Genomic DNA, 25,355 nt, shown 5'->3' on the forward strand with positions numbered 1-25,355 from the left:
GCTGAAAAGGCGGTGCTCTCCGCGTGGCCCCGGAAGGACTTCGAGGGAAGGCGGGCGAAGGAAGCAGCCGAGAGGCGGAGGTAGCCCGAGAGGGCGGTTGCGAGCGGAGCAGACGCCCGCGGCCTGGTGAGCTTCCAGACGCCGGCCCTCCCGGATCCAAGCCCGCAGAGCCACCAGGCCACTTCTCCCTCTTGTGCTTCCGGGAGCCGTCGCGAGCGAGTGCGCCTGCGCGACGGCCACTCCGCGCGCCTCACCGCTGTCCTCGCGCCGGCCGGCTGCCCGAAGGTTCCTGCCGCGCTTCCCGCCCGGCGTTTCGGCTCGGCGGCGCACCGGCGTGCGGCATGTCACGGCGACGGCACAGCGACGAGAACGATGGTGAGTGCCCTGGGCTCGGCCGCCGAGGCCGCGCCCAGGAGGGGTCGAGCTTTGGCTTCTTTGGTCTTCGGGTCTCGAGCGAAGGGATGGGAAGCCCTTCCCTCCGGGAGCGTTCGGGGAGCCGCGGAGAGAAGCGGGTGGTACAGCGAGAGTGTGGCCGGGCGACTTCTGAAAAGCCCCTGCTTCTCCCCACCCCGCCTCCTTCAGTCGTCGGCCGAGGAGCGGCCTGGTGGACCCCTGGTCTCTAAGGACTCTTCAAGATTTGGCCCTTAGCACCGCCGAGCAGGGAAGTACACCTGTGTCTGTGCCGCCGCCTCTTAGGGATAGTGACAGGGACCCACTCATCCCCGTGTCTCGTTTTGACCCTCAAACTGCACCTAAAAAGGGCTCTCAGAAGACGAGAGACCTGATGAATCGCAATCTGAGCTCTCTCCTGTACCGGTCATCCGTAGTTTTGTCTTTTTTCAAGCGGCAAGGAAAGAAATCGGTTTCTTATCCACACCCAAGAGGTCTCTAAAAAAAAAGATGTACGTAGGTTGTTGTGTTAGATTTTGAACTGGCCGTAAGCATATTTCTCTCGTGTAAGAAAAAGTGCCGGAAGACTGGAGAGCTCGTAGAGATTTAGATCTAAATTCTCATCTCCATTTGCATGGTTGCGCTCATGGGGATCATGGAGTTGCCATCATAAAAACCAAGAGTAATTTTGCTAGTTAAAAATAGAAAAGGTGCTTACATTACAAAAATCAGTCAAGAACACACATCCAAAAAAAGAAAAACTAACAGTAATTCTGTTATTAATATTTTAGGGTATTGTTCTTTGAAAAGAGTGTAGTGTAGTGGTTAAGAGGCCAGACTTTGGAATCAGAGGGCTTAAGTTCAAAGCTGGACCCTGCCATTTACTTTGTGATCTTGCCCAGGTTATATCACCTCTTTAAACCTTAGTCTGTAATATAGAAGTAATGATACATACCTCTCGGTTTTGTGAGGATTAAATGAGGTAACACAGGTGACTGATTGCTCATGATGGTGTGTATTTTATCACCTGTTAATGCTTAAGAGGTGGTAAACATTAGCAGATGTCGACAATGTAAGAAAAAGTACAGAACAGAACATTTGAATTAATTTTCTCCACTAACATTTTTCTCTCCTTGAATGTTGGGGCACTTTGGGGCAGGAGTAGAATCCCACTAATTTAGTTTTAACAGTGAAATACCAGATTTCTGCTAGGGCATGGCTTGAGAGGATATTCTAGTTCAGCCTTCTCATCTGACACTTAAGGGTCTAAAATTTTAGTGTAATTAACATGGAGACACGATTAGCAGTGCCCAGGCACCAGTAATACCTGGAATACCTTGGAAAGCAAGTCCAAGGTTCTTGTCACTACACAGGTATTACTATGCTGCATGCTTTGATTTTTTTTTTTTTTTTTTAAACACAGGAGGCTTCTTTGTATAATGTACATACAGGGCACAGAAAATAGTTTTCAGGTGCTTTGCCTTTGATTAATTAAAAACTTAATCTCCTAGAAGTCATCACTTGGGGTTTGGAGAAGTTGAGGCTTTTAAAGTTCTTCCCATTTTCTTTACTCTTCTCATGCTTTCTCTACTCTTCTTCTTCTCTCTTCTAGGGCATCCCTAAAGGGAGAGAAAATGTTTCCAAGGGGCAGCCTGGAGAAATTGGATGTGAATATGTAGGAAAACAACTTTGGCTTTGGTTATTGGGATGCTGGCATAACTTTCTTAGGAGTTAGCTTCTGGCAGCTAAATCACTGTCCATTCGGGTCTTGCTGCAGGAACCTCAGAATAAATACGTAAAGACAAAACAAAATAAGGAGTTAATTAACCAGAGTTTACTATGAATAATATAGTAGTCGAGGGGCAGTTTATAGTGCCTCTTAGATACTACATCAAGTCTGGAACTTTTGTAAATTGCAGAAGTTTGGGTAATGAACAGCTAGGGTTTATCCTAAATGGTGATCTGAATCAAATATTTTAGATACTTTTCTTTTGGTTAAGCATCTACTAATTTTTTTAAAAATCAGAAATATTGGAAGCTTAAATACTGCAGAAAGCTATTTTAAAATAGGCTGAATTATTATTGTTGTATTAAATAGATGCATCTGAGCATTTCTGGATTATTGTCAGCTCTTATCAGTCACTGACTACCATGGCTTTTCATATGGCTTGACTAGATATAATAATTTATTCAACAAATATTTAACAGTGCCAGGCACAGTTCTAACTACTGACAGTACAGCAGTGGACAATATAAAGATGCCCTTTTACAGGCAGACAACAATCAAGTAAATATAGTGTATCATATGGTGTTAAGTGCTATGGAGAAAAAGAAAACTGGGTAAAGAGAGTAGAGGCTGCTGTCGGGGAGGAGTTGCCATTTTGTATTCGTTGGTCAGGGAAGGCCTCACTGAGAATCACATCTGATCAAAGACCTGCAGGAGGTGAGGGGGCAAACCAGATGGCAGTGTGGGGGAAATGCAGTAGTCTAAGCAAATGGAGCCTGAAGTGCAAAGGCTTTAAGGCTAGAGTATTCCTATCATCCTGAAACAGCAAGGAGGCCAGTGTTGCTGTAGCAGAGTGAGTGAGGGGGAGAGTTGTAGGAGATAAGATCGGAAGGGTAGCAGAGGATCAGCTCACAGAGGGCAATTTTAAAATTGTATCTCTGTGCTGAGACTAGAGTGTCCTTGATCCAAGGAGATAAGTTCTGGAAGCTATACCAATGAAGTTCACCTAGAGATGGATTTATAGACAAGGAAAGGAAAGTCCTAAATGGAAATTAATGTGTATGGATACTGGTCCAGTGCTAAATCTAACTCATTTCTTAGACTCTTTTTAAGAATGTCTCTGAAGCTTTTCAGTTATTTTGGATATGCATACAATAGATGTTCAATATATTGCTTTGTTCTTTTAAGAAAGTTTTTAGATTGTCCATAATCTTGGCCAAAACCCCATATTAGTCCCTTTTAAGCTACTTAGAATTAGGTCCTTACCTTTTAGGTGGTGACTGTTCTTTTACCTAACTATAGAAAATAAAACGAATAGAAGGGGCTTCCCTGGTGGCGCAGTGGTTGGGAATCCGCCTACCATTGCAGGGGATGCAGGTTCATGCCTCGGTACGGGAAGATCCCACATGCCGCGGAGCGGCTGGGCCTGTGAGCCATGGCCGCTGAGCCTGCGCGTCCGGAGCCTGTGCTCCACAACGGGAGAGGCCACAACAGTGGGAGACCCGCGTACCACAAAAAAAACAAAAAGAAAAAACAAAACAAAACAGAAAAAAAACGAATAGAAGTGAAGGGATTTGTAATTCTGACAAAAAGTATAGTTTGTTTCAGAAGTGATGGTTACTTCTTTAAACCTGCAGGATCGAGGTGCTTTACTTTTCCCCTTTCCCTTGTTGTTTTTGTTACTTTCTCTTTTACAGAGTTGGTTTTTGTTTCCACTTTGTGGGTCTAAAATTTTTTATAGTACATATAATTCTAAATAAGGATATAAGATGTGTAGTACAGTGTATCCATATAGAATAAGGATCACCTTACAGGCGAAAAATTATTTGGTGTATTAAGATTCTTTCTGATGGCTTTTTTGTTGCGTTTTTATTTGGCTGCATTGGATCTTAGTTGCTGAGCATGGGCTTTTTCTAGCTGCGGTGCGCGGACTTCTCTTGTTGCAGAGCACAGGCTCTAGGCGCACAGGCTTCAGTAGTTGTGGCACAAGGGCTCAGTAGTTTTGGCTCGCGGGGTCTAGCATGCAGGCTCAGTAATTGTGGCACACGGGCTTAGTTGCAATCTTCCCAGATCAGGGATCGAACCCGTGTCCCCTGCATTGGCAGGTGGATTCTTAACCACTGTGCCACCAGGGAAGCCCCTTTCTGATGGGTTTTAATAGAGACTTGCTTCTCTCTTCTAGCCAAGGTGTCAGAACGAAGTGCTAATGTGTAGCTTTAATTTACATTGTAAAACTTCTACTTAGTTAACATGTTAATATAAAATCTGTTGTTGTTTTGGGAGCTACCTTAGATATGCTTTCTTGAGGGTAGGTGAAAACATTCAGCTCATTCCCAAAATTTTATTCTTCTTTAAAGTGCTTTATTCTACTTCCCCATGCTCTTGCCCACATTCTCTTGAGTTCAGTATCCTGTTACTGTGCATGAGTTCACATTGTGTCTGTACGTCCCCCTCCCACCCCGCTTTATATTCTCTCCAATATCAGGTGAGTGTGGGGCATCTCTTACTTCTTAATACTTTCTGCCTCTTCTCATTCTCCAAGCATAGTAAAAATGAGAAGAAGAAGAGAAAAGAAGAGTTACACTTCAGAGATAGGACTGTATACTGTATTTTCTAGTTTTTCTTCAGAAATCCTACTTTCTCTCCCCACAGCAGTATTTTCTTCTTTTCAGTCTTACAAGAGGGCCTAGGAGGGTTGCTTTAAAGACTGGGGTATAATTCTAAACTGATTTGAGAACAAGCCAGCTGGATGGTTAATTTAGAGAGGGTGTGGAGGTGGGATGTGGGATAAAGGGTTTTGGCATAGTAGATGGGCCAGAAAGAAAGGAACAATGGTTAAAGTTTAAAAAAAAAAAAACTGCTCTAATTCAGCTAGTTTTTTAGCATCTGCATTCTCCCAGCCTTACCAGAATCTGGTTCTGAAGAACATTTAGTATATTCTGCTTTCTAGAACAGAGTTTCTCAACATCAGCACTGTTGCCATTTTGGGCTGGATTATTCTTTGTTGTTGGGAGTTGTCCTGTGCAATGTGGTATGTTTAGTAGAATCTCTGGCCCCTGCCCACTGGATGACAGAGTTGTGACAACTAAAAATGTCTCCAGAGATTGCCAAGTGGCTCCTGGGGGACAAAAATCCAACCCAGTTGAGAACCACTGCTTTTGGAGAAGGCTATTTTAATGTCCTGGCTGATAGCTTATATAAACATCGCAGCAAATATGTCATTTTTTTCAATGAATGAATCCTGGAAATAGAAGTCCTTTGTGTCGAATTTGGCTCTTGGGGTGGTGGAACCTTTATAGAGATCCTGTGACTTCAGTTTAATGTATATTTGACAATCAAGGTCACTGATCCCACAATACCACACATGTCCACAACTTTACACGGACACATATCTCCAGGAATACATCACAGCTGTCATGCTGCATGTGTATTATATTTTTTATGGCATTATCCCTTCAAAACTATCCCTTCAAAATTCAGTGGTTATTTAAACCAGATCCTAATGATAACTAAGGGGCTGGGTGGGGGGGGGGGGGTCAAAGCACACAGTGCTTTGCCCTGTGGCCTTTTATAATACTTTGTTTGGCCCTATCTAGAAAGTAATAGATCGGTTTTATTCACCTTGAGTTCAGGTGGTAAGTACCTGAAGATCATTTCAGACATTGGAAAAATTTTTAACACCCCAAGCTTAGAATAGCCAAGTGCTGTGTTTTATGAAAATCATTGTATTTTTCAAGTCAAATGTTCCAGTGGCAAGTAAGTAATTATGAACTCTGTAAAAATGGTTCAGTTCCTTTGGCTGTACAAGTCTGGAGAAGATTAAAAATATAACTTGCTACTGAGTAATCCTATATCTGCAGATTTTCATTATTAATACAGATCTCCAACACAGTTACAGATTATTGCTGCCTTGTTCACATGCCATCCTAATAATCTAATTGGTGGAAGTTAAAAATTGAATTATACTGGGAGACTAGCCAACATTGTGTGCAGCAACAGCGTCATGTTCCATATTTAACACCTTATTTGAAATTTTTTCAGCTTTATGTTAGTCCACAAAAGGATATAAGGTGGGTATGTTGAGGTTTTAAACAAAATATTGGTAGTAAGAGATCACTAACAGCAAGACCGAAAATACACAGTCCAGTGCTTAAGGATGATTTGTAGCACAGCTTCATTCAAATTGAATTCTTTAGTGACCAAAATGACAGAGAGAAGACTGCTAATGATTTCAGAATGGTAGTTTTTATTTGTTTGCACAACTCTGAATGACACCGTTTTTGAACATAATAGGATCGGTAAAGTACGGAACCAAGAGCTGGTTAAAGCAGGAAACCATAAATCATATACCTTTTCCCCACCGATTGTTTGATATAGTACTCAAGACTTTTCTTTGAGTATGTCTGCTGATTGTAATTCTCACTGTTTGGGATGAACTAGACCCTAGTGCTGCAAGGTCTGTAGAACCAAAACCATTAATTGAAGAGTTAAGAGCTCAGACATTTGTAAAAACTAGTGAGGAATCCTAATGTTTTTTGCTCCCTTTCCCATCTTTTGAAGTTTTCCTCTTCATACCTTTCTTTTTTAAAAACTTTTTTCCCCCCAATCAAGTCTTTCCACAGCATTCAACTTGGGTTTTACACCCATATTTCATCAGTTTACATAATTTTCATTATTAAAATAATGAATACTACTGGCACTGACAGGTTTCAGGAACAAGTGACTAAGGATGAATAAACAACTCAAGTTCAAAGAATGGGAGTAGCCATACATGAGTGTTACAGGGAGTCTTCTAACTGCTAGTGGTTAGCATGTTATGGGCACCTTTGCTGCCTATGCATAGAAATGAACAGGGCTGCTGCATTGCGTTGCTCCATGGGGGCACTATAATCACAAAATTTAACATAAATAATGCTTCCTGGAGTTATTATGGTGCCACTGGGTATGGAGACTGTTGGTTGATCTAGCCTTGTCTGAGAAGTGGAGGGTCGGTTAAGCACTTCTACTGTGTGTAAATAGTAGGGCTTCTGGTACAAAAGTGATTATAGCATTAAAAAAGTTAACGTTTTTGATAACAGATTCATCGTGTAATGTTCACTTTTTTACATTGTTGAAACAGGGGGACAGCCTCACAAAAGAAGAAAGACCTCTGATGCAAATGAAACTGAAGATCATTTGGAATCTTTAATATGCAAAGTAGGAGAAAAGGTATGATCAAAATAGGCAGAGACTGTGATGGGCTTAGGGTTGTAGTTAACTGTGCTTGATTAGTTTCTGCATCTGCAAGCTTGATGATCTAAGTTGTGGGCAAAGTTTGTATTGCCATATATCTATATCCCAAAGTAAATGCATATTAAAAGCCTTGGAATGCAGAGAGTTAAATGTTATTAGTAATTTTCATAGGATATGAGTCTTAGAAGGGACCTTAGGGAATAGTCCACTCAATTTAAAAATGAAGACCAGGGGCTTCCCTGGTGGCGCAGTGGTTGGGAATCTGCCTGCCAATGCAGGGGACATGGGTTCGAGCCCTGGTCTGGGAAGATCCCGCATGCCATGGAGCAGCTGGGCCCGGGCCCGTGTGCCACAGCTACTTAGCCTGCCCTCTGGAGCCCGTGAGCCACAACTACTGAAGCCCGCGCACCTAGAGCCCATGCTCCGCAACAGGAGAGGCCACCATAATGAGAAGCCCGCACACCACGGCGAGGAGTAGTCCCCGCTGGCCACAACTAGAGGAAGCCTGTGCACAGCAATGAAGACCCAATGCAGCCAAAAATAAATTAATTAAATAAATTAATTAAATAAATTAAAAAAAATTTTTTTTAATGTATTAAAAAAAAATGGAGACCAAGGAAGTTCTGAATAGGTGAGGTAATTTGCCCAGTCATACAGTTAAGTGAATTAGTTAGAGAAGTAGAATAGAGCCCAGAATGTCCTCCCATTTCTAATACTTGTTTTGCTGTCTTAGATTGCTTTTTTAATTTTATTCGTTCTCTTTTCATGGTTTTCTAAGGAATAGTAACAACCTGAATTTATTTATACTAAACTGTCAGTGCCTTATGTGTAACTTTTTTATCGTCACCTAGAAAATTTTAATGCACTAATTGCTGAGTACTTGACAGGTATTTAATATGCTATCCTCTACAGAGTGCCTGCTCTTTGGAGAGCAACCTAGAAGGCTTGGCTGGCGTTTTGGAAGCTGATCTTCCTAACTATAAGAGCAAGATCTTAAGGCTTCTTTGTACAGTGTATGTATACAAAAGATTTATGAATCCAGGTGATAATGTATTATCTACTCTTAAATGCTTGTGAATGTTCAGAAGATGTGTTTATGTTTCATATGTCATCTGCTTTCATTCTGTGGGGAATTTGTCAAATGAAATGACCTTTTGCCCTTTGGCGAACTCAGCGATAAATAGGATGAAAATTGAGCATTTTCTTTGTTTCGTTTCTTGTATCCTTAGAATCATTTGAGTTGACTACTTTTAAGTGAGAAAGTAGACAACTTCACATTCAGCGATTTTCTTTTAAGCACGTACAATTAAATATATATAATAGAGTTTAATTTATACTTTTAATCAGTAGTATCAAACATATTTGAGAACCAGTCACTCGAGTAACAATAGCCCTTCTTAGAAGGCTGAAGATACTTTTGAAGCCATGACATATAATAGGCATAATCTTTCTCTGAATTAGGTTAGCTAGAACGAGTATCAGCATTTAATTTGTAAGGACATTAGAATGGGAAAAGTCTCACATGAAATCATGAAACAGTCTCTCCCAACAGTGGAATTAGCAATCCAGACTTCCTCATCACTCAGGTGGACATTGGTCACTCTAAACTGTATGCTTTGCAAAGGAGGATCTATGACTTCTGGATAAAGGAGTCTTCATTATAAAGGTGCCTTAAAATGTTATTTCAGTTATTTTAAAATAATGGGTTTTTTAAATTGCTTACAGCCCAGTTTTGAAATTTAAAAATGTACACACAAATTGAAACTGTCAGTGGATTTTACTTTAACATCTCATAAAGTACAAATAATTTCAGATACAGTTTTTTTAAGGAATCTAGTTAATATTCAGGAAGACATGTCCTTAGACTAAGAAACTTAATACTAAGAAAAGTTATTTGGCTATAGTTATCCGTAGATTCCTTCTGTTCTGAAAGCATTTATTAGAATAGAGTAGATTTATGCTTAAACTCTGATGGAAGCCATGACTTTGAAGCAGGGGAGGGTTGAGGAGGAATTGTTACTATCAATGCAGTTATTTTTTTAAAACCTAAATTGTCCCTAACACTCTTTGCTAGGAACCTTGGGAAAATGCAAAAAGTATAAGAGAATCTGAATAATCAGGAGTTCCCATTTGCTTTTCTTCTTTGAGCTGATTTCTAAAGGCTGCCTAAATTAGGGATCAACATTTGCTTTTTTCAAAGATTTATTACTGTAATCCTCTTCTCTGCTTTTCAAATAACTTTAATGAAAATTAACACACTTGAGTAAGCAAACTGGACGTAAAGAAATCTTACTCTATCAGAGTACCATGTTAAAAATTCAACACTTTAACTGACAGGAACTGGTTTTAGTTCTGAATTTTTTCTAAGCAACTAGAATAGTGTTTCTCAAAGTGAAATTCTGATCCCGTGACATTTGGTCGGCTAAGTTTAGAAATATTGATTGCTCCATCTCCCCCTTAATGATTCTGCATTAAAGAACCTTGTTTCACTCAGCAATTGCCAGATATTTTACCATGGAAACCATTTTCTGTAGACCTGCTATTCAGTTCCACTAAGCACATTGCAAGAAAAACTGGTCTAGTGTCAGTTATCTATTTTAGTTTGATTTCACAATTAGAGTGTTTTACTTTCTTAACTCTTGGATTAACTAATTAGAATTAAAATGAAAAAATTGAGGGAGCCATGTCTGCAACTCTTCTCAATATTTTTGCCTTTTCTGACATTGTTTTAAAAACATAGCTAAATGTCATGCTTTTCTAAAGTTAGTAAAACAATTTAAAATTTTATATAGTATAAAATTCAGCAATTTAATGCTGTTGTTTTGGGATCTTCTTATTGTGCTGGGTTCTCAAATCAGTGCACGTCTGTTACCTGAGAAGTTGACAATTTATACAACATTAGTTGGACTACTAAATGCCAGGAATTACAACTTCGGTGGAGAATTTGTAGAAGCCATGATTCGTCAACTTAAAGAATCGTTGAAAGCAAACAATTATAATGAAGCTGTATATTTGGTAAGTTTTTTGTTTTTTTGGCTTTTGGGGAGCTTTTTGGTATGTTATGACTTAGTGTTGGGATGAAGGGGAGAGGTGAGCTACAACCAAATAATTTATCTTTTCTCTTGAAATACAGTTCCCCACTCACCACAACAGCTGCTCTTTTGAAACCGTTTTTTTTTTTTTTAATCTTTATTGGAGTATAATTGCTTCACAATACCGTGTTAGTTTATGTTGCACAACAAAGCGAATCAGCCATATGCATACGCGTCCCCATATCCCCTCCCTCTTGAGCCTCCCTCCCATCCTCCGTATCCCACCCCTCTAGGTCATCGCAAAGCGCCGAACCCATCTCCCTATGCTATGCTGCTGCTTCCCACCAGCCAACTGTTTTACATTCGGTAGTGTATATATGTCGATGCTACTCTCACTTTGCCCACCCACCCCATGTCACCAAGTCCATTCTCTATGTCTGCCTCTTTATTCCTGCCCTGCAACTAGGTTCATCACTACCTTTTTTTTTTTTTTAGATTCCATATATATGCGTTAGCATACGGTATTTGTTTTTCTCTTTCTGACTTACTTCACTCTGTATGACAGACTGGGTCCATCCACCTCACTACAAATAACTCAATTTCGTTTCCTTTTATGGCTGAGTAATATTCCACTGTATATATGTGCCACATCTTCTTTATCCATTCATCTGTCAATGGACACTTAGGTTGGTTCCGTGTCCTGGCTATCGTAAATAGTGCTGCAGTAAACATTGTGGTGCATGTCTCTTTCTGAATTATGGTTTTCTCAGGGTATATGCTGAGTAATGGGATTGCTGGGTCATATGGTAGTTCTATTTGTAGTTTTTTAAGGAACCTCCATACTGTTCTCCATAGTGGTTGTATCAATTTACATTCCCACCAACAGTGTAGAAGGGTTCCCTTTTCACCATACCTTTTCCAGCATTTATTGTTTCTAGCTTTTTTGATAATGGCCATTCTGACTGGCGTGAGGTGATACCTTATTGTAGTTTTGATTTGCATTTCTCTAATAATTAGTGATGTTGAGCATCTTTTCATTTGCCTCTTGGCTATCTGTATGTCTTCCTTGGTGAAATGTCTATTTAGGTCTTCTGCCCAATTTTTAACCGGATTGTTTGTTTTTTTGATTGAGCTCCATGAGCTGTTTGTATATTTTGGAGATTAATCCTTTGTTTCATTTGCAAATATTTTCTCCCATTCTGAGGGTTGTCTTTTTGTCTTGTTTATGGTTTCCTTTGCTGTGCAAAAGCTTTTAAGTTTAATTAAATCCCATTTGTTTATTTTTGTTTTTATTTCTGTTACTCTAGGAGTTGGGTCAAAAAAGATCTTGCTGTGGTTTATGTCAAAGAGTGTTTTTCCTATGTTTTCCTCTAAAAGTTTTATAGTGTCTGGTCTTAACATTTAACTCTTTAATCCATTTGGAGTTTATTTTTGTGTATGGTGTTAGGTAGTGTTCTAATTTCATTCTTTTACATGTAGCTGTCCAGTTTTCCCAGCACCACTTATTGAAAAGGCTGTCTTTTCTCCATTGTATGTTCTTGCCTCCTTTGTCGTAAATTAGGTGCCCATATGTGTGTGGGTTTATCTCTGGGCATTCTGTCCTGTACCATTGATGTATATTTATGTTTCTGAGCCAGTACCATATTGTCTTGATTACTGTACCTTTGTGGTATGGTTTGAAGTCAGGGAGCCTGATTCCTGCAACTCCATTTTTCTTTCTCAAGATTGCTTTGGCTATTTGGGTCTTTTGTGTTTCCATACGAATTGTAAGATTTTTTGTTCTAATTCTGTGAAGAATACTGTTGGTAGTTTGATAGGGATTGCATTGAATCTGTACATTGCTTTGGGTAGTATAGTCATTTTCACAATATTGATTCTTCCAAACCAAGAACATGGTATATTTCTCCATCTGTTTATGTCATCTTTGATTTCTTTCGTCAGTGTTTTATAGTTTTGTGAGTACAAGTATTTTGCCTCCTTAGGCAGGTTTATTCCTAGGTATTTTATTCTTTTTGTTGCAGTGGTAAACAGGAGTGTTTCCCTAATTTATCTTTCTGATTTTTCATTGTTGATGTACAGGAATGCCAAAGATTTCTGTGCATTGATTTTGTATCCTGCAACCTTACCAAATTCATTGATTAGTTTTCTGGTGGCATCTTTAGGATTTTCTATGTATAGTATCATGTCACCAGCAAACAGTGGCAGTTTTACTCCTTCTTTTCCAATTTGTATTCCTTTTATTTCTTTTTCTTCTCTGATTGTTGTGGCTAGGACTTCCAAAACTATGTTGAATAAGAGTGGCAAGAGTGGACATCCTTGTCTTGTTCCTGATCTTAGTGGAAATGCTTTCAGTTTTTCACCATTGAGTATGATGCTTGCTGTGGGTTTGTCATATATGGCCTTTTTTTATGTTGAGCTAGGTTCCCTCTGTGCCCATTTTCTGGAGAGTTTTTATCATAAATGGGTGTAGAATTTTGTCAAAAGCTTTTTCTGCATATATTGAGATGATCATATGGTTTTTATTCCTTAATTTTTTAATGTGGTGTATCACATTGATTGATTTGCATATATTGAAGAATCCTTGCATCCCTGGGATAAATCCCACTTGATCATGGTGATCCTTTTAATGTGCTGTTGGATTCTGTTTGCTAGTATTTTGTTCAGGATTTTTGTATCTATGTTCATCAGTGATAATTGGTCTATAATTTTCTTTTTTTGTGATCTCTTTTTCTGGTTTTGGTATCGGTGATGGTGGCTTCATAGAATGAATTTGGGAGTGATTCTCCCTCTGCAATGTTTTGGAAGAGTTTGAGAAGGATTGGTGTTAGCTCTTCTCTAAATGTTTGATAGAATTCGCCTGTGAAGCCATCTGGTTCTGGATTTTTGTTTGTTGGAAGATTTTTAATTATGGTTTCAATTTCATTACTTGTGATAGATCTATTTATATTTTCTACTTCTTCCTGGTTCAGTCTTGGAAAATTGTACCTTTCCAAGAGTTTGTCCATTTCTTCGTGGTTGTCCATTTTTATTGGCATATAGTTTTTTGTAGTAGTCTCTTATAATCCTTTGTATGTCTGCAGTGTCAGTTGTGATTTCTCCTTTTTCATTTCTAATTTTATCGAATTGCGTCCTCTTCCTTTTTTTCTTGATTAGTCTGGCTAAGGGTTTATCAACTTTGTTTATCTTCTCAAAGAACCAGCTTTTAGTTACATTGATCTTGGTATTGTTTTCTTCATTTCTATTTCATTTATTTCTGCTCTGATCTTTATGATTTCTTTCCTTCTACTAACTTTGGGTTTTCTTTGTTCTTCTTTCTCTAGTTGTTTTAAGTGTAGAGTTAGATGTTTATTTGATATTTTTCTTGTTTCTTGAGGTGAGATTGAATTGCTATAAACTTCCCTCTTAGAACTGCTTTTGCTGCATCCCATAGGTTTTGGGTTGTCATGTTTTCGTTGTCATTTGTTTCTATGTATTTTTTAATTTCTTCTTTGATTTCTTCAGTGATCTCTTGGTTATTTAGTAGACCACTGTTTAGCCTCCATGTATTTGTGTTTTTTACAGTTTTTTTCCTGTAATTGATTTCCAGTCTCATAGTGCTGTGGTCAGAAAAGATGCTTGGTAGGATTTCAGTTTTCTTAAGTTTTCCAAGGCTTGATTTGTGAACCAAGATGTGATCTTTCCTGGAGAATGTTCCATGTGCATTTGAGAAGAAAGTGTATTCTGCCACTTTCGGGTGGAATGTTCTATAAATACCAATTAGATCTGTCTGGTCTGTTGTGTCATTTAAAGCTTGTGTTTCCTTATTTTCAATTTGGATGATCTGTCCATTGGTATAAGTGGGGTGTTTAAGTCCCCTACTATTATTGTGTTACTGTCGATTTCTCTTTTCATGGTTGTTAGCATTTGCCTTATGTATTGAAGTGCTCCTCTGTTGGGTACATAAACATTTATAATTGTTATATCATCTTCTTGGATTGATCCTTTGATCATTATGTAGTGTCCCTCCTTATCTGTTGTAGCAGTCTTTATTTTAAAGTCTATCTTATCTGATATGTGTATTGCTATTCCAGCTTTCTTTTGATTTCCATTTGCATGGAATATCTTTTTCGATCCCTTCACTTTCAGTCTGTATATGTCCCTAGGTCTGAAGTGGGTCTCTTGTAGACAGCATATATATGGGTCTTGTTTTTGTATCCATTCAGCAAGCCTGTGTCTTTTGGTTGGGGTGTTTAATCCATTTGCATTCAAGTTTATTGTCGATATGTATGTTCCTATTACCATTTTCTTAATGGTTTGGGGTTTGTTTTCGTGGGTCTTTTTCTTCTCTTGTGTTTCCCGCTTAGAGAAGTTTCTTTAGCATTTGTTGTAAAGCTGGTTTGGTGGTGCTGAATTCTCTTAGCTTTTGTTTGTCTGAAAAGCTTTTGACTTCTCCATCAAATCTGAATGAGATCCTTGCTGGGTAGAGTAATCTTGGTTGTACGTTTTTCTCTTTCATCACTTTAAGTGTATCCTGCTACTCCCTTTTGGCCTGCAGAGTTTCCACTGAAAAATCAGCTGATAACCTTATGGGGATTCCTTTGTATGTTATTTTTTGTTTTTCCTTTGCTGCTCTTAATACTTTTTCTTTGAATTAAAATTTTGTTAGTGATTAATATGTGTCTTGGTGTGTTTTTCCTAGGGTTTATCCTGTATGGGACTCTCCGTGCTTCCTGGACTTGGGTGACTATTTCCTTTCCCATGTTAGGGAAGTTTTCCCCTGTAATCTCTTCAGATATTTTCTCAGACCCTTTCTTTTTCTCTTCTTCTGAGACCCCTATAATTTGAATGTTGGTGCATTTAGTGTTGTCCCAGAGGTCTTTGAGATTGTCTTCAATTCTTTTCATTCTTCTTTCTTTATTCTGCTCCTCAGCAGTTATTTCCACTGTTTTATCTTCCAGCTCACTTATTCATTCTTCTGCCTCCGTTATTCTGTTATTGATTCCTTCTAGTGTATTTTTCATTTCAGTTATTGTATTGTTCATCTCTGTTTGTTTGTTCTTTAGTTCTTCTAGATCTTTGTTAAACATTTTTTGTATTTGTTTTTTGGTATGTTATGACTTAGTGTTGGGATGAAGGGGAGAGGTGAGCTACAACCAAATAATTTATCTTTTCTCTTGAAATACAGTTCCCCACTCACCACAACAGCTGCTCTTTAGAAACCATTCTTTTTTTAAAAAAATTAATTTATTTATTTTATTTACTTATTTTTGGCTGCGTTGGGTCTTCGTTGCTGCACGTGGGCTCTCTCTAGTTGCAGCGAGCAGGGGCTACTCTTTGTTGTAGTGCATGGACTTATCATTGCGGTGGCTTCTCTTGTTGCGGACCACGGGATCTAGGTGCACAGGCTTCAGTAGTGTGGCTCACAGGCTCTAGAGCGCAGGCTCAGTAATTGCGGTGCACAGGCTTAGTTGCTTGCGGCTTGTGGGATCTTCCTGGACCTGGGATCGAACCCGTGTCTCCTGCATTGGCAGGTGGATTTTTAACCACTGCGCCACCAGGGAAGTACCGAGACCATTCTTATTAAAGATACAGAGCTCATTACTGAGTCCAGTGGCTTCTGTTAACTCAATCCTAGTTGACCTCCCTGTAACATGGGATGCTTTACACTTCTTGGTTTCTGCAGCATCACTCTTTTCAGGACCTCCTGCTGCCACCTACCTTCTATTCCTCAGTCTCCTTTTACTGGGTAACCTTCCTTTGCCCTTTAAATTTTTGTGTTTCCCAGGATTCTGTCCTCACTTCACTTTTTTCCAAACACTCTCTGCTGAAGTATTCTCATTCTCTCATAGCTTCATAAACTACCTTTATTTTGATGACCTTCCCCCCTACCAACTCTAATCTGTATCTCCTGCTTCAGCCATTCTCCTGAGCTCCAGACCTTTGGTCCAGATGCTACCTGGATAGCCCTAAGGTATCTTGCCTGGAAGTCCCTGAATTAATGCATTCTTTATACCTCCTTTTCTGTACCCTCAGTCCAACCCACACAAGTGGTTGCTATTTACTGGATAGCCCGTCCAGAAACCTGAGCATTAATTTTTGTCTTGCCTTTGCCCTCTCATACTCCAAGCAGTCTCCAAGCCCTGTCTGTCCTACCTCCTAAATTTCTCTCCAGTCTGTCCCTTCTCCTTGTCTCCAGGGCCTCTAGTGTAGTTCATGCCTTCCTCGTAATGTCTTAACAGCTCTTAACAGCTCTTTTTGCATCCAGATTCTCTGCCTTTCACTTTATCTTCTGTAGTGGCACCAGAATGGTCTTCTGTAACTAGGCTCTGTTCATGTTGGTTACAGGTTAAAAACCTCAGTTCCTTCCCATTTTCTACAGTGGATAGTCTTCAAAGCCTGGTGCACAAGATGATGCAGGAAGTAAATATCAGAACTCTTACTTACCTTAAATGGAAATAGAATTAAGACTTATTAATACATAACACATAGATTGACAGTGGGCCAACTTATATATAAGTAAATATTTATGTGTTGAGGTATGTGATCAAATTCTTTTCTACTGAGTACATAATCAAAAGAGTTTGGACACTCATCAAACTATTGAGTTCAGATTCCATTAAGTCTGATCCTTCATGGTTGCCCCAGTCTGTTTCTCTTTGCCTCCCATATACCCTCCAGCTCTATCTGAATTACTTGCTGGTCCCTGAACACACCTTGTTTTTGAACCTTTCTGCCTAGAAGCCTCTCCTTGCTGTCCACGTGAGGACTACATTTTTCATCCTTTATTATCTAGCCCGATTGTTACCTCCTGTATGATGTTTCCCCCTACTCCCTTTGTCCCTGTTTCTAGAACACTTTATTTATCTTTTAGTATAGGATTTATCCATCTGGGTTGAGATTTTGCTTGTCCCACTAGTCTGTGAGCTCCCATGTGACAGAGACTTTAATAGTGCTCAGCAGTGGCACACAAAGGGCACACAATAAATATCTGTTCATAAATTTCCATTTCTGTGGTCCAGTGAAAATTTTTTTACAGCCAAACAGAAAAGAAGATTATTGGTTGTAATAGCTAGAATATTAGAGTTTAGGTTCTTAGTTTAGTATAAATGTAAAGCTATAAATGCAGATTCCTGTCCTTCCTACAGTCTCTGTCACAGCTATTCAGCTCTGCTGTTATAGCACAAAAGCAGCCACAGACAATATGTAAACAAATAAGCATGGCTGTGTAAAAGTCGATTTGTGGACAATGAAATGTAATTTCATATAATTTGTATGAATCAAAATATTCTTTTGGGTTTTTTTTCAAGCATTTAAATATTTAAAAACCATTCTTAGTTTGCAGACTGCTTAAAAAACAGGCAGTGGGGGCTTCCCTGGTGGCGCAGTGGTTGAGAGTCCGCCTGCCGATGCAGGGGACACGGGTTCGTGTCCCGGTCCAGATAGATCCCACATGCCACGGAGCGGCTGGGCCCGTGAGCCATGGCCGCTGAGCCTGCGCGTCTGGAGCCTGTGCTCCGCAACGGGAGAGGCCACAACAGTGAGAGGCCTGCATACCGCAAAAAAAACAAAAAAACAAACAAACAAAAAGCAAAACAGGCAGTGGGCTAGATTTGGTCCTTGGGCTGTAGTTTTTCAGAACTGTGGTTTCAAACATTACAGAATTGCTTGTTTTATAATTATTATAAAGGACATTTAGATTTCATAGAAATTGTTCTCCCCACCAGGTCCGTTTTTTATCTGATCTTGTGAATTGTCACGTCATTGCTGCCCCATCAATGGTTGCTATGTTTGAAAATTTTGTAAGTGTAACTCAGGAAGAAGATGTGCCTCAGGTAAGAAAACCCCTTGTGCTGAGTCTCGTCCATATAGTACCAGGAATTTTTCACTAGTAACCCTTTAGTAATAAAAACAGAAGATTAACAGTAGATTTATCACATTGTAAATTCTTAATGTCTAACAGTTAAGTCAACTGGTATAATGGTGGGTTCTTGTAACATCTGTACCTTGGTTAAATGATATTGTCTAGTAAGATTAAAGCTAATATATCTAAAAATGCTCTAAATGAGCCAAATGTCTTTGTTAAGTCCTACTGAATTGCGTCCATAGGATTTCATTCAGGAATAAATATAATATGAATGAAAATTCACTAGCACCTATTTTAAATGTACCTTTTTAAAAAAATTCTTTAGGTGCGCCGGGATTGGTACGTGTATGCATTTCTATCATCTTTGCCCTGGGTTGGAAAGGAGTTGTACGAAAAGAAAGATGCAGAGATGGACCGAATCTTTGCCAACACTGAAAGCTATCTTAAGTAAGGGCACAGCAGCTTGGTAATGATTTTGTGTCCCCTTAAGTTTTTTCAGAAGAATTTTGTTATAAGTTTCATTTTCTATTAATAGGTAATTCTTTGGATATTGTTAATATCTACTTAGTTACAATAAAGCTAAAGGAAGTCTAAAGATAAAAATCTGCTTTCTCATTACACTAAGGTACCTTTAAATGATTTTTCAAATGTTTTATATTTTTCAAAAGTTGTACTGTTTTTTAATAATATATAGATGTTTGCAAAAGAATGAAAGAGTATGAATATGCTAACATTTGAATGTCATTCCCCCTTTTTATACAAATGATAGTCCAGTATACACATTGTTCTTCTATACACACTTGCTTTTTTTTCCCTCTTAATATAGTTTGGATTCGTTGCATAAGATATTTAGCTCTACCTCATTCCTTTTAACAGCTGTATGGTATTCCAGTCTTTTAATGTACCATAATTCCTTTAACTAGTCTCCTGTTGGTAGACATTGAGGCTATTGCAAGTCTTTGGCTATTTTAAACAGTGTTTCAGTGAATATCCTTGTACATAAGTCTTTATGTGCATGTACAAATATGTTTTGGGGTGGCATGTACAAATATGTTTTGGGGTGATGTGAATTCTTAGAAATGGCATTGCTGGGTTGAAGTGTCTTTAACAATTTTAATTTTGATACTTAGTCAGATTGCCTTCCAAAGAGATTATACTCTTCCATATGTCGTCTAAAGAGATTGTCAGTTAGCCCTCTTCCAGTGATGTTTTTGAAACCGTGTATTTGCCTACATTTTGGCAATGCAATACATTATCAAAGATTCTAATATCTGCCAATCTGATAGGTTAAAATGTTTCACTCCCTTAATTTGCATTTTATTAATTATGAAAGCAACTGAATATCTTTTCATGTTTTAAGAACCTAAACGTAGATTTTCATTCTTACCTTTAGAAGACGCCAGAAGACTCATGTGCCCATGTTACAAGTATGGACTGCAGAGAAACCGCATCCACAAGAAGAGGTAAATTGACTTCAGTCTCTTGTGATACAAGCACAGAGTAGATTCTTATCTCTGTGACATATTCAAATCATTCCATTTGTATACCTCAGCTGGGTTTTCACATTTCATATCAGGGGTTCAGCTCCTCATAGCCCTAGGCATATAGTGGATTTTTAATAAATGTTAGAATGTCATCAAAACATTCCCTATTCTTTGGGATTCCAGATATCATAGAGTTGATGTATTTTTTATTTAAGTGCCCAATTTGAAAAAATAAGAGGTATCAGCCCCAGACAGACTTTATAAAATAAGTAAAACAAAAACAGAGACTTCGCAGTATTCCTTAGTACTGTATTTAATTGTAAGTTAGCTTGCTTTTGTATCCTGTATTTTAGAAGGCAGTAGATTTTTGGTTTTGTCTAGTCAAAATGTTATTTCATCTAGCCTCCAAATATCTATTAATTGTTAAAAATTAATCTGTCTTTAGTATTTAGATTGCCTCTGGGCCCAGATTCAGAAATTGAAAAAGGATCGCTGGCAGGAGCGGCACATCCTAAGACCTTATCTTGCCTTTGACAGCATCCTGTGTGAAGCACTGCAGCACAACCTGCCTCCTTTCACACCACCTCCTCACACTGAAGATTCGGTGTACCCGATGCCAAGGGTCATCTTCAGAATGTTTGATTACACGGATGATCCTGAGGTACATGCGTGACCAACAAAAGTGCCTTTCAAAGCGCCTGTGTTGTGTTGTAATTGTGGTTTAATCTTGTTTGAATTATGCCTATGGGACATTTTAATTTTGAGTTGTTTATTATCTAAGAGGGTCATTGGCAGTGAAGTTAACAGTTTAATTCAGTGAATGGTATCACCTCATGATTCAAGAAATCATATTTAGGCAGTGTAAATTGACAGCACGGTGTACAATTGAAGAGTGTAGGTTTGAGAGGCCAAGTAGGTTTGGGTTTTAATCCTGGCTTAGTCATAGCCCAGCTGTGTGATCTTGAGTGAGTTATTTACCTCCCTACCTTAGTTTCCTAATGGAATAATAATAGTGTATATCTCACAAAGTTGTAATGAGGATTAAATTATTAACACGCATAAAGTGCATAGAACAGTATGTGACACGTGATGAGTGCTCAATAAAGTTTTTAATTTAAAAATCCCAATGATTAGTATAAGCTGACTTTATAGTTCTTAAATATATGTATTTTTTATTATGAGGTCAGGTTGTTGATAGCTGTTATACTTCAGCAATTAAGAAAATGTATAATTTTGATATTAACATTTGATATAAAAATTTACATTTTAACTGTGCTTTAGTTACTTTATACCTTTGCATTTGAATGACTGTTTTTTTGGGTTTTTTTAAAATTTATTTTTGGCAACGTTGGGTCTTCGTTGCTGCGCACAGGCTTTCTCTAGTTGCAGTGAGCGGGGTCTACTCTTCCTTGCAGTGTGCGGGCTTCTCATTGCAGTGGCTTCTCTTGTTGTGGAGCACGGGCTCTAGGCACACGGGCTTCAGTAGTTGTGGCACATGGGCTCAGTAGTTGTGGTTCACGGGCTTAGTTGCTCTGCGGCATGTGGGATCTTCCTGGACCAGGGCTTGAACCCGTGTCCTCTGCATTGGCAGGCGGATTCTTAACCACTGTACCACCAGGGAAGCCCATGACTGTCTTAACTTTAATGCCCAGGCAGCAAGCACAGTGATCACTGGGCTGGTTCTGAAAAGAAACTCGCCTGGCTGAAGTACTATCTATACCTGTTGCTTAGTACATTCCAGTCAGCATAGAGCAGAGTTTCTCAGCCTCAGCACAATTGGTGCTTTGGGCTGGATAATCCTTTGTTGTGGGGCTGTCCTGTGAATTGTAGGATGCTTAGGAGCATCCCTGGCCTCTACCTTCTAGGTGCCAGTAGCATGTCAGTTGTGACAACCAAAAATGTCTCCAGAGATTGGCAAATGTCCCCTTAGGGGCAAAATTTCCCCGGTTGAGAACCACTGGCATAAGAACCAATGTTACCACCTTAGGTCAAACTTGAGTTTTCTTTCCCTATCTTCTCTCTTCTATGGAAAGTTGCTTATGACCAGGGAAATTTTAGTGTATGTATACTCTATCTCAGGGTAACAAGTTGTTGGATAATTGGTTATATATACAAAATTATCAACTTGCTACCCACTTGCAATATTGCATATATAATGCTTTTAGTTAACTTTATGTAATGGTCTAATTAGAGTATATATAATTGGAAGTCTAATTTACAGTAAGACTGTTAGAATCTTTGTGATTAGGTATTTATTTGTACAAGGGGAACATTAGAATGGCACCTCAAAATTTGCTTTTCCTGTACTATTTGTACTTAATTGGTGTTGCCTCTGTAATGTGCCCATCATCCTTTGCCAGAAGAGCATAAATATGCAAAATATCTGTTTGAAGAGGATTTGGTTTTTTTGTTCTGGGCTTTCAAAAAATGTTTTGTTTTGTTTTTAATTAGAAATGATAAAGTAGATTAAAGTAAAAGTCACCATTAAGTAGTAAGTAATAAGTAAATAAACTCATTGAACCTGTTTGCTATGCATATTTTTTTAATTAAACAATATCATGTAGATAATGTTCTTCAACCTTTTTTAAAACAGCATAGTGTGGATATCTTTCAATGCATACATGATTTTTTTATGTCTACATAGTGTTCGAGACAAAATTTTCCCTCTCTCCATGTTTTTTATGGAAGTAATCCAGTCCCGTGGTTTCAAAACATAAACTGTAATGGCCACGGCGGGCGAGAGCGAGCCGCGGCCTGGGCCCCAGGGTGATCTCGGGGGCCTGGGGCCCCGTGTGGCCGGCTCGGTAGCTTTTCCCTCCTGCCCCCCCGCACGAGGAGTCCTTCCTCCCCTGGCGGGGTCTCCAGCTTAACCCAGACCAGAGGAGGCTTTTCTTTGGGTGAGGGACACGAAAGTGCATTGAGAATTTCTCAACTCGGGAAGCAGAAGTGCTGCTCCTAGGTTTTACAGGGAGTAAGGGGGGAGCAGTGAGTTCGTGGATATTGAGTGATGATAATAGCTAACCTTTTTCCAAGCCCTCGCTGTGTGCCAGGCACTGTGCGGAGCAACTTGTGTGTCTCTTCTTTACTCCCGAAATGCCCCGATGAGGTTGAATTGAGCAAAGCAATGGTTATGGAGAAGCCTAGTCTCCTGCTGGTCGGGCGGGAATTTGTGAGACAGTATTACACACTGTTGAACCAGGCCTCAGACATGCTACACAGATTTTGTGGAAAGAACTCTTCTTATGTCCATGGGGGATTGGATTCAAATGGAAAGCCAGCAGATGCGGTCTATGGACAGAAAGAAATCCATAGGAAAGTGATGTCACGAAATTTCACCAATTGCCACACTAAGATCCGTCATGTCGATGCTCATGCCACCCTGAATGATGGTGTGGTGGTCCAGGTGATGGGCTTGTTCTCTAATAACCACCAGGCTTTGAGGAGATTCATGCAGACCTTTGTCCTTGCTCCTGAGGGCTCTGTTGCAAATAAGTTCTATGTTCATAATGATATCTTCAGATACCAAGATGAGGTCTTTGGTGGCTTTGTCACTGAGCCTCAGGAAGAATCTGAAGAAGAAGTAGAGGAACCTGAAGAAAGACAGCAGACACCTGAGGTGGTACCTGATGATTCTGGAACTTTCTATGATCAAACTGTCAGCAATGACTTAGAAGAACATTTAGAAGAACTTGTTGCTGAACCAGAGCCTGATCCTGAACCAGAGCCAGAGCAAGAACCTGTGTCTGAAGTCCAAGAGGAGAAGTCTGAGCCAGTATTGGAAGAAACTGTTCCTGAGGATGCTCAGAAGAGTTCTTCTCCAGCGCCTGCAGACATAGCCCAGACAGTGCAGGAGGACTTGAGAACCTTTTCATGGGCATCTGTGACCAGTAAGAACCTTCCACCCAGTGGAGCTGTTCCGGTTACTGGGATACCACCTCATGTTGTTAAAGTACCAGCTTCACAGCCTCGTCCAGAGTCTAAGCCTGAATCTCACATTCCACCGCAGAGGCCTCAGAGGGATCAAAGGGTGCGAGAACAGCGAATAAATGTTCCTCCCCAGAGGGGGCCTAGACCAGTCTGTGAGGCTGGTGAGCAAGGTGACGTTGAACCCCGAAGAATCGTGAGACACCCTGACAGTCACCAACTCTTTATCGGCAATCTGCCTCATGAGGTGGACAAATCAGAGCTTAAAGATTTTTTTCAAAATTATGGGAATGTGGTGGAGCTGCATATTAACAGCAGTGGGAAATTACCCAATTTTGGGTTCATTGTGTTTGATGATTCTGAGCCTGTTCAGAAGGTGCTTAGCAACAGGCCCATCATGTTCAGAGGTGAGGTCCGTCTGAATGTGGAAGAAAAGAAGACTCAAGCTGCCCGGGAAGGGGATCGCCGAGATAACCGCCTTTAGGGACCTGGAGGCCCTCAAGGTGGGCTGGGTGGTGGGATGAGAGGCCCACCCCGTGGAGGCATGGTGCAGAAACCAGGATTTGGAGTGGGAAGGGACATTGCTCCAAGGCAGTGAATTGCTCTTCACCGATCTTCAGGCAGCAGTACAAACCCTAGCTCCCACAGAATGATTTCTTCAGCCAACTTTTGGTATCTTGGAATCTGATCCTAGTCTATGATAAACTGCTTAAGTTTGTACAGTTCTACTTTTTGTGTTACTGGTGTGTGCTCGTTCCCCTCTCACCCCCTCCCCCCACCTTTTAGTCCTTCACTTCCAGTTTTGTGGAATGATATTTTAGGCAAAATTGATTTTTAAAGAAGAAAAAAAAAGACTGCATTTCCTTGATTTATTTGCATATACAGACTGGATTTTTTTTTAACAGTTTCCCCAAAGGATTGTGTCTTGCTTATTACTGACATTTGGTATGTTTCATTCATTGGAATATTTTTTACTTATTTTCTACATGTTTCAAAAGCCTGTGAGAATTACAGGATTTGATAAACATTTTGAAGGCAGGAAGAACCCAAATTGTCTCTTCTTTGAGAGTCATGACTACCTTCTGGTGTGGAAAAATTGCCGTTGGAAAAATTGACAATTTAGGTTCTCTCTGGTATGGTTAAAAACTGAATAAAAGGTGTTAGTAGAGTTTTTCTTTGGATACGTGGTTGCAAAACAGTTCCAAAACCTGTTTTTACCATTGAAATTTAAACTGTGAGATAGGTTTTAAATGTCTAGAATGCAACTGATAAGCTTTTCTTGAACTGTTAGATTTTTTTTTTGAAGTAGAGTTTTTTCATGTTTAATTTGTATTTGTAAAAAAAAAAAAAAAAAAAACCCAAAAGGCCCCAGAAATTTTCAAAAATCTGAATAACACAAAACCGGAGCAAAACTGTTGTGCCTTCTATTTATCTTTGATTCCAGTCTTGGCAATTGTTTAAAGAAAAATAATAATAAAAAAAAATAAACTTAGGTTTGTTCTATTTAAAAAAATAAATAAAAATAAACTGTATAGGACTAATAATATACAAAAATTACTTAGTTTGCTTCATTTAAGACCTGAAGTGGGCAAGGATAGTACAGTGTCAGATGCAGTAGAAAAAAACACTATAGCTGACATTCTAATTCTCTTGTAGACATAAGTGAACAAATTTGCTGAAATACAGAGCTTTCACACTTGTGAACTTTTATCCCCAGCATCCAA

At 39.4% G+C, this 25,355-nt stretch overlaps 1 protein-coding gene and 1 pseudogene across 2 annotated transcripts in view; both read left to right on the forward strand.

Annotated features, from left to right (window-relative positions):
- The first annotated feature begins 74 nt into the window (after positions 1 to 74).
- Positions 75 to 25,355, forward strand: part of NCBP1 (nuclear cap binding protein subunit 1) — a 44,139-nt gene continuing 18,858 nt past the window's right edge. Inside the window, exons 1-8 of one of the 2 annotated variants that reach the window (XM_029201704.1) lie at positions 75 to 375; positions 7,236 to 7,324; positions 8,261 to 8,361; positions 10,207 to 10,363; positions 18,084 to 18,191; positions 18,549 to 18,670; positions 19,617 to 19,686; positions 20,153 to 20,368. In XM_029201704.1, coding sequence (XP_029057537.1) covers positions 342 to 375; positions 7,236 to 7,324; positions 8,261 to 8,361; positions 10,207 to 10,363; positions 18,084 to 18,191; positions 18,549 to 18,670; positions 19,617 to 19,686; positions 20,153 to 20,368 — 897 coding nt within the window. In that variant the 5' untranslated portion in view covers positions 75 to 341. Of the gene's footprint in view, positions 376 to 7,235; positions 7,325 to 8,260; positions 8,362 to 10,206; positions 10,364 to 18,083; positions 18,192 to 18,548; positions 18,671 to 19,616; positions 19,687 to 20,152; positions 20,369 to 25,355 lie in introns of those variants that run through there. The other variant, XM_029201705.1, reaches the window with a different exon arrangement.
- On the forward strand, positions 22,406 to 24,988 carry LOC114883739 (annotated as a pseudogene).

The sequence above is a fragment of the Monodon monoceros genome, unplaced genomic scaffold (assembly GCF_005190385.1).
Source record: "Monodon monoceros isolate NGI ecotype Baffin Bay Population unplaced genomic scaffold, NGI_Narwhal_1 Super_Scaffold_5, whole genome shotgun sequence".
NCBI lineage: Eukaryota > Metazoa > Chordata > Mammalia > Artiodactyla > Monodontidae > Monodon > Monodon monoceros.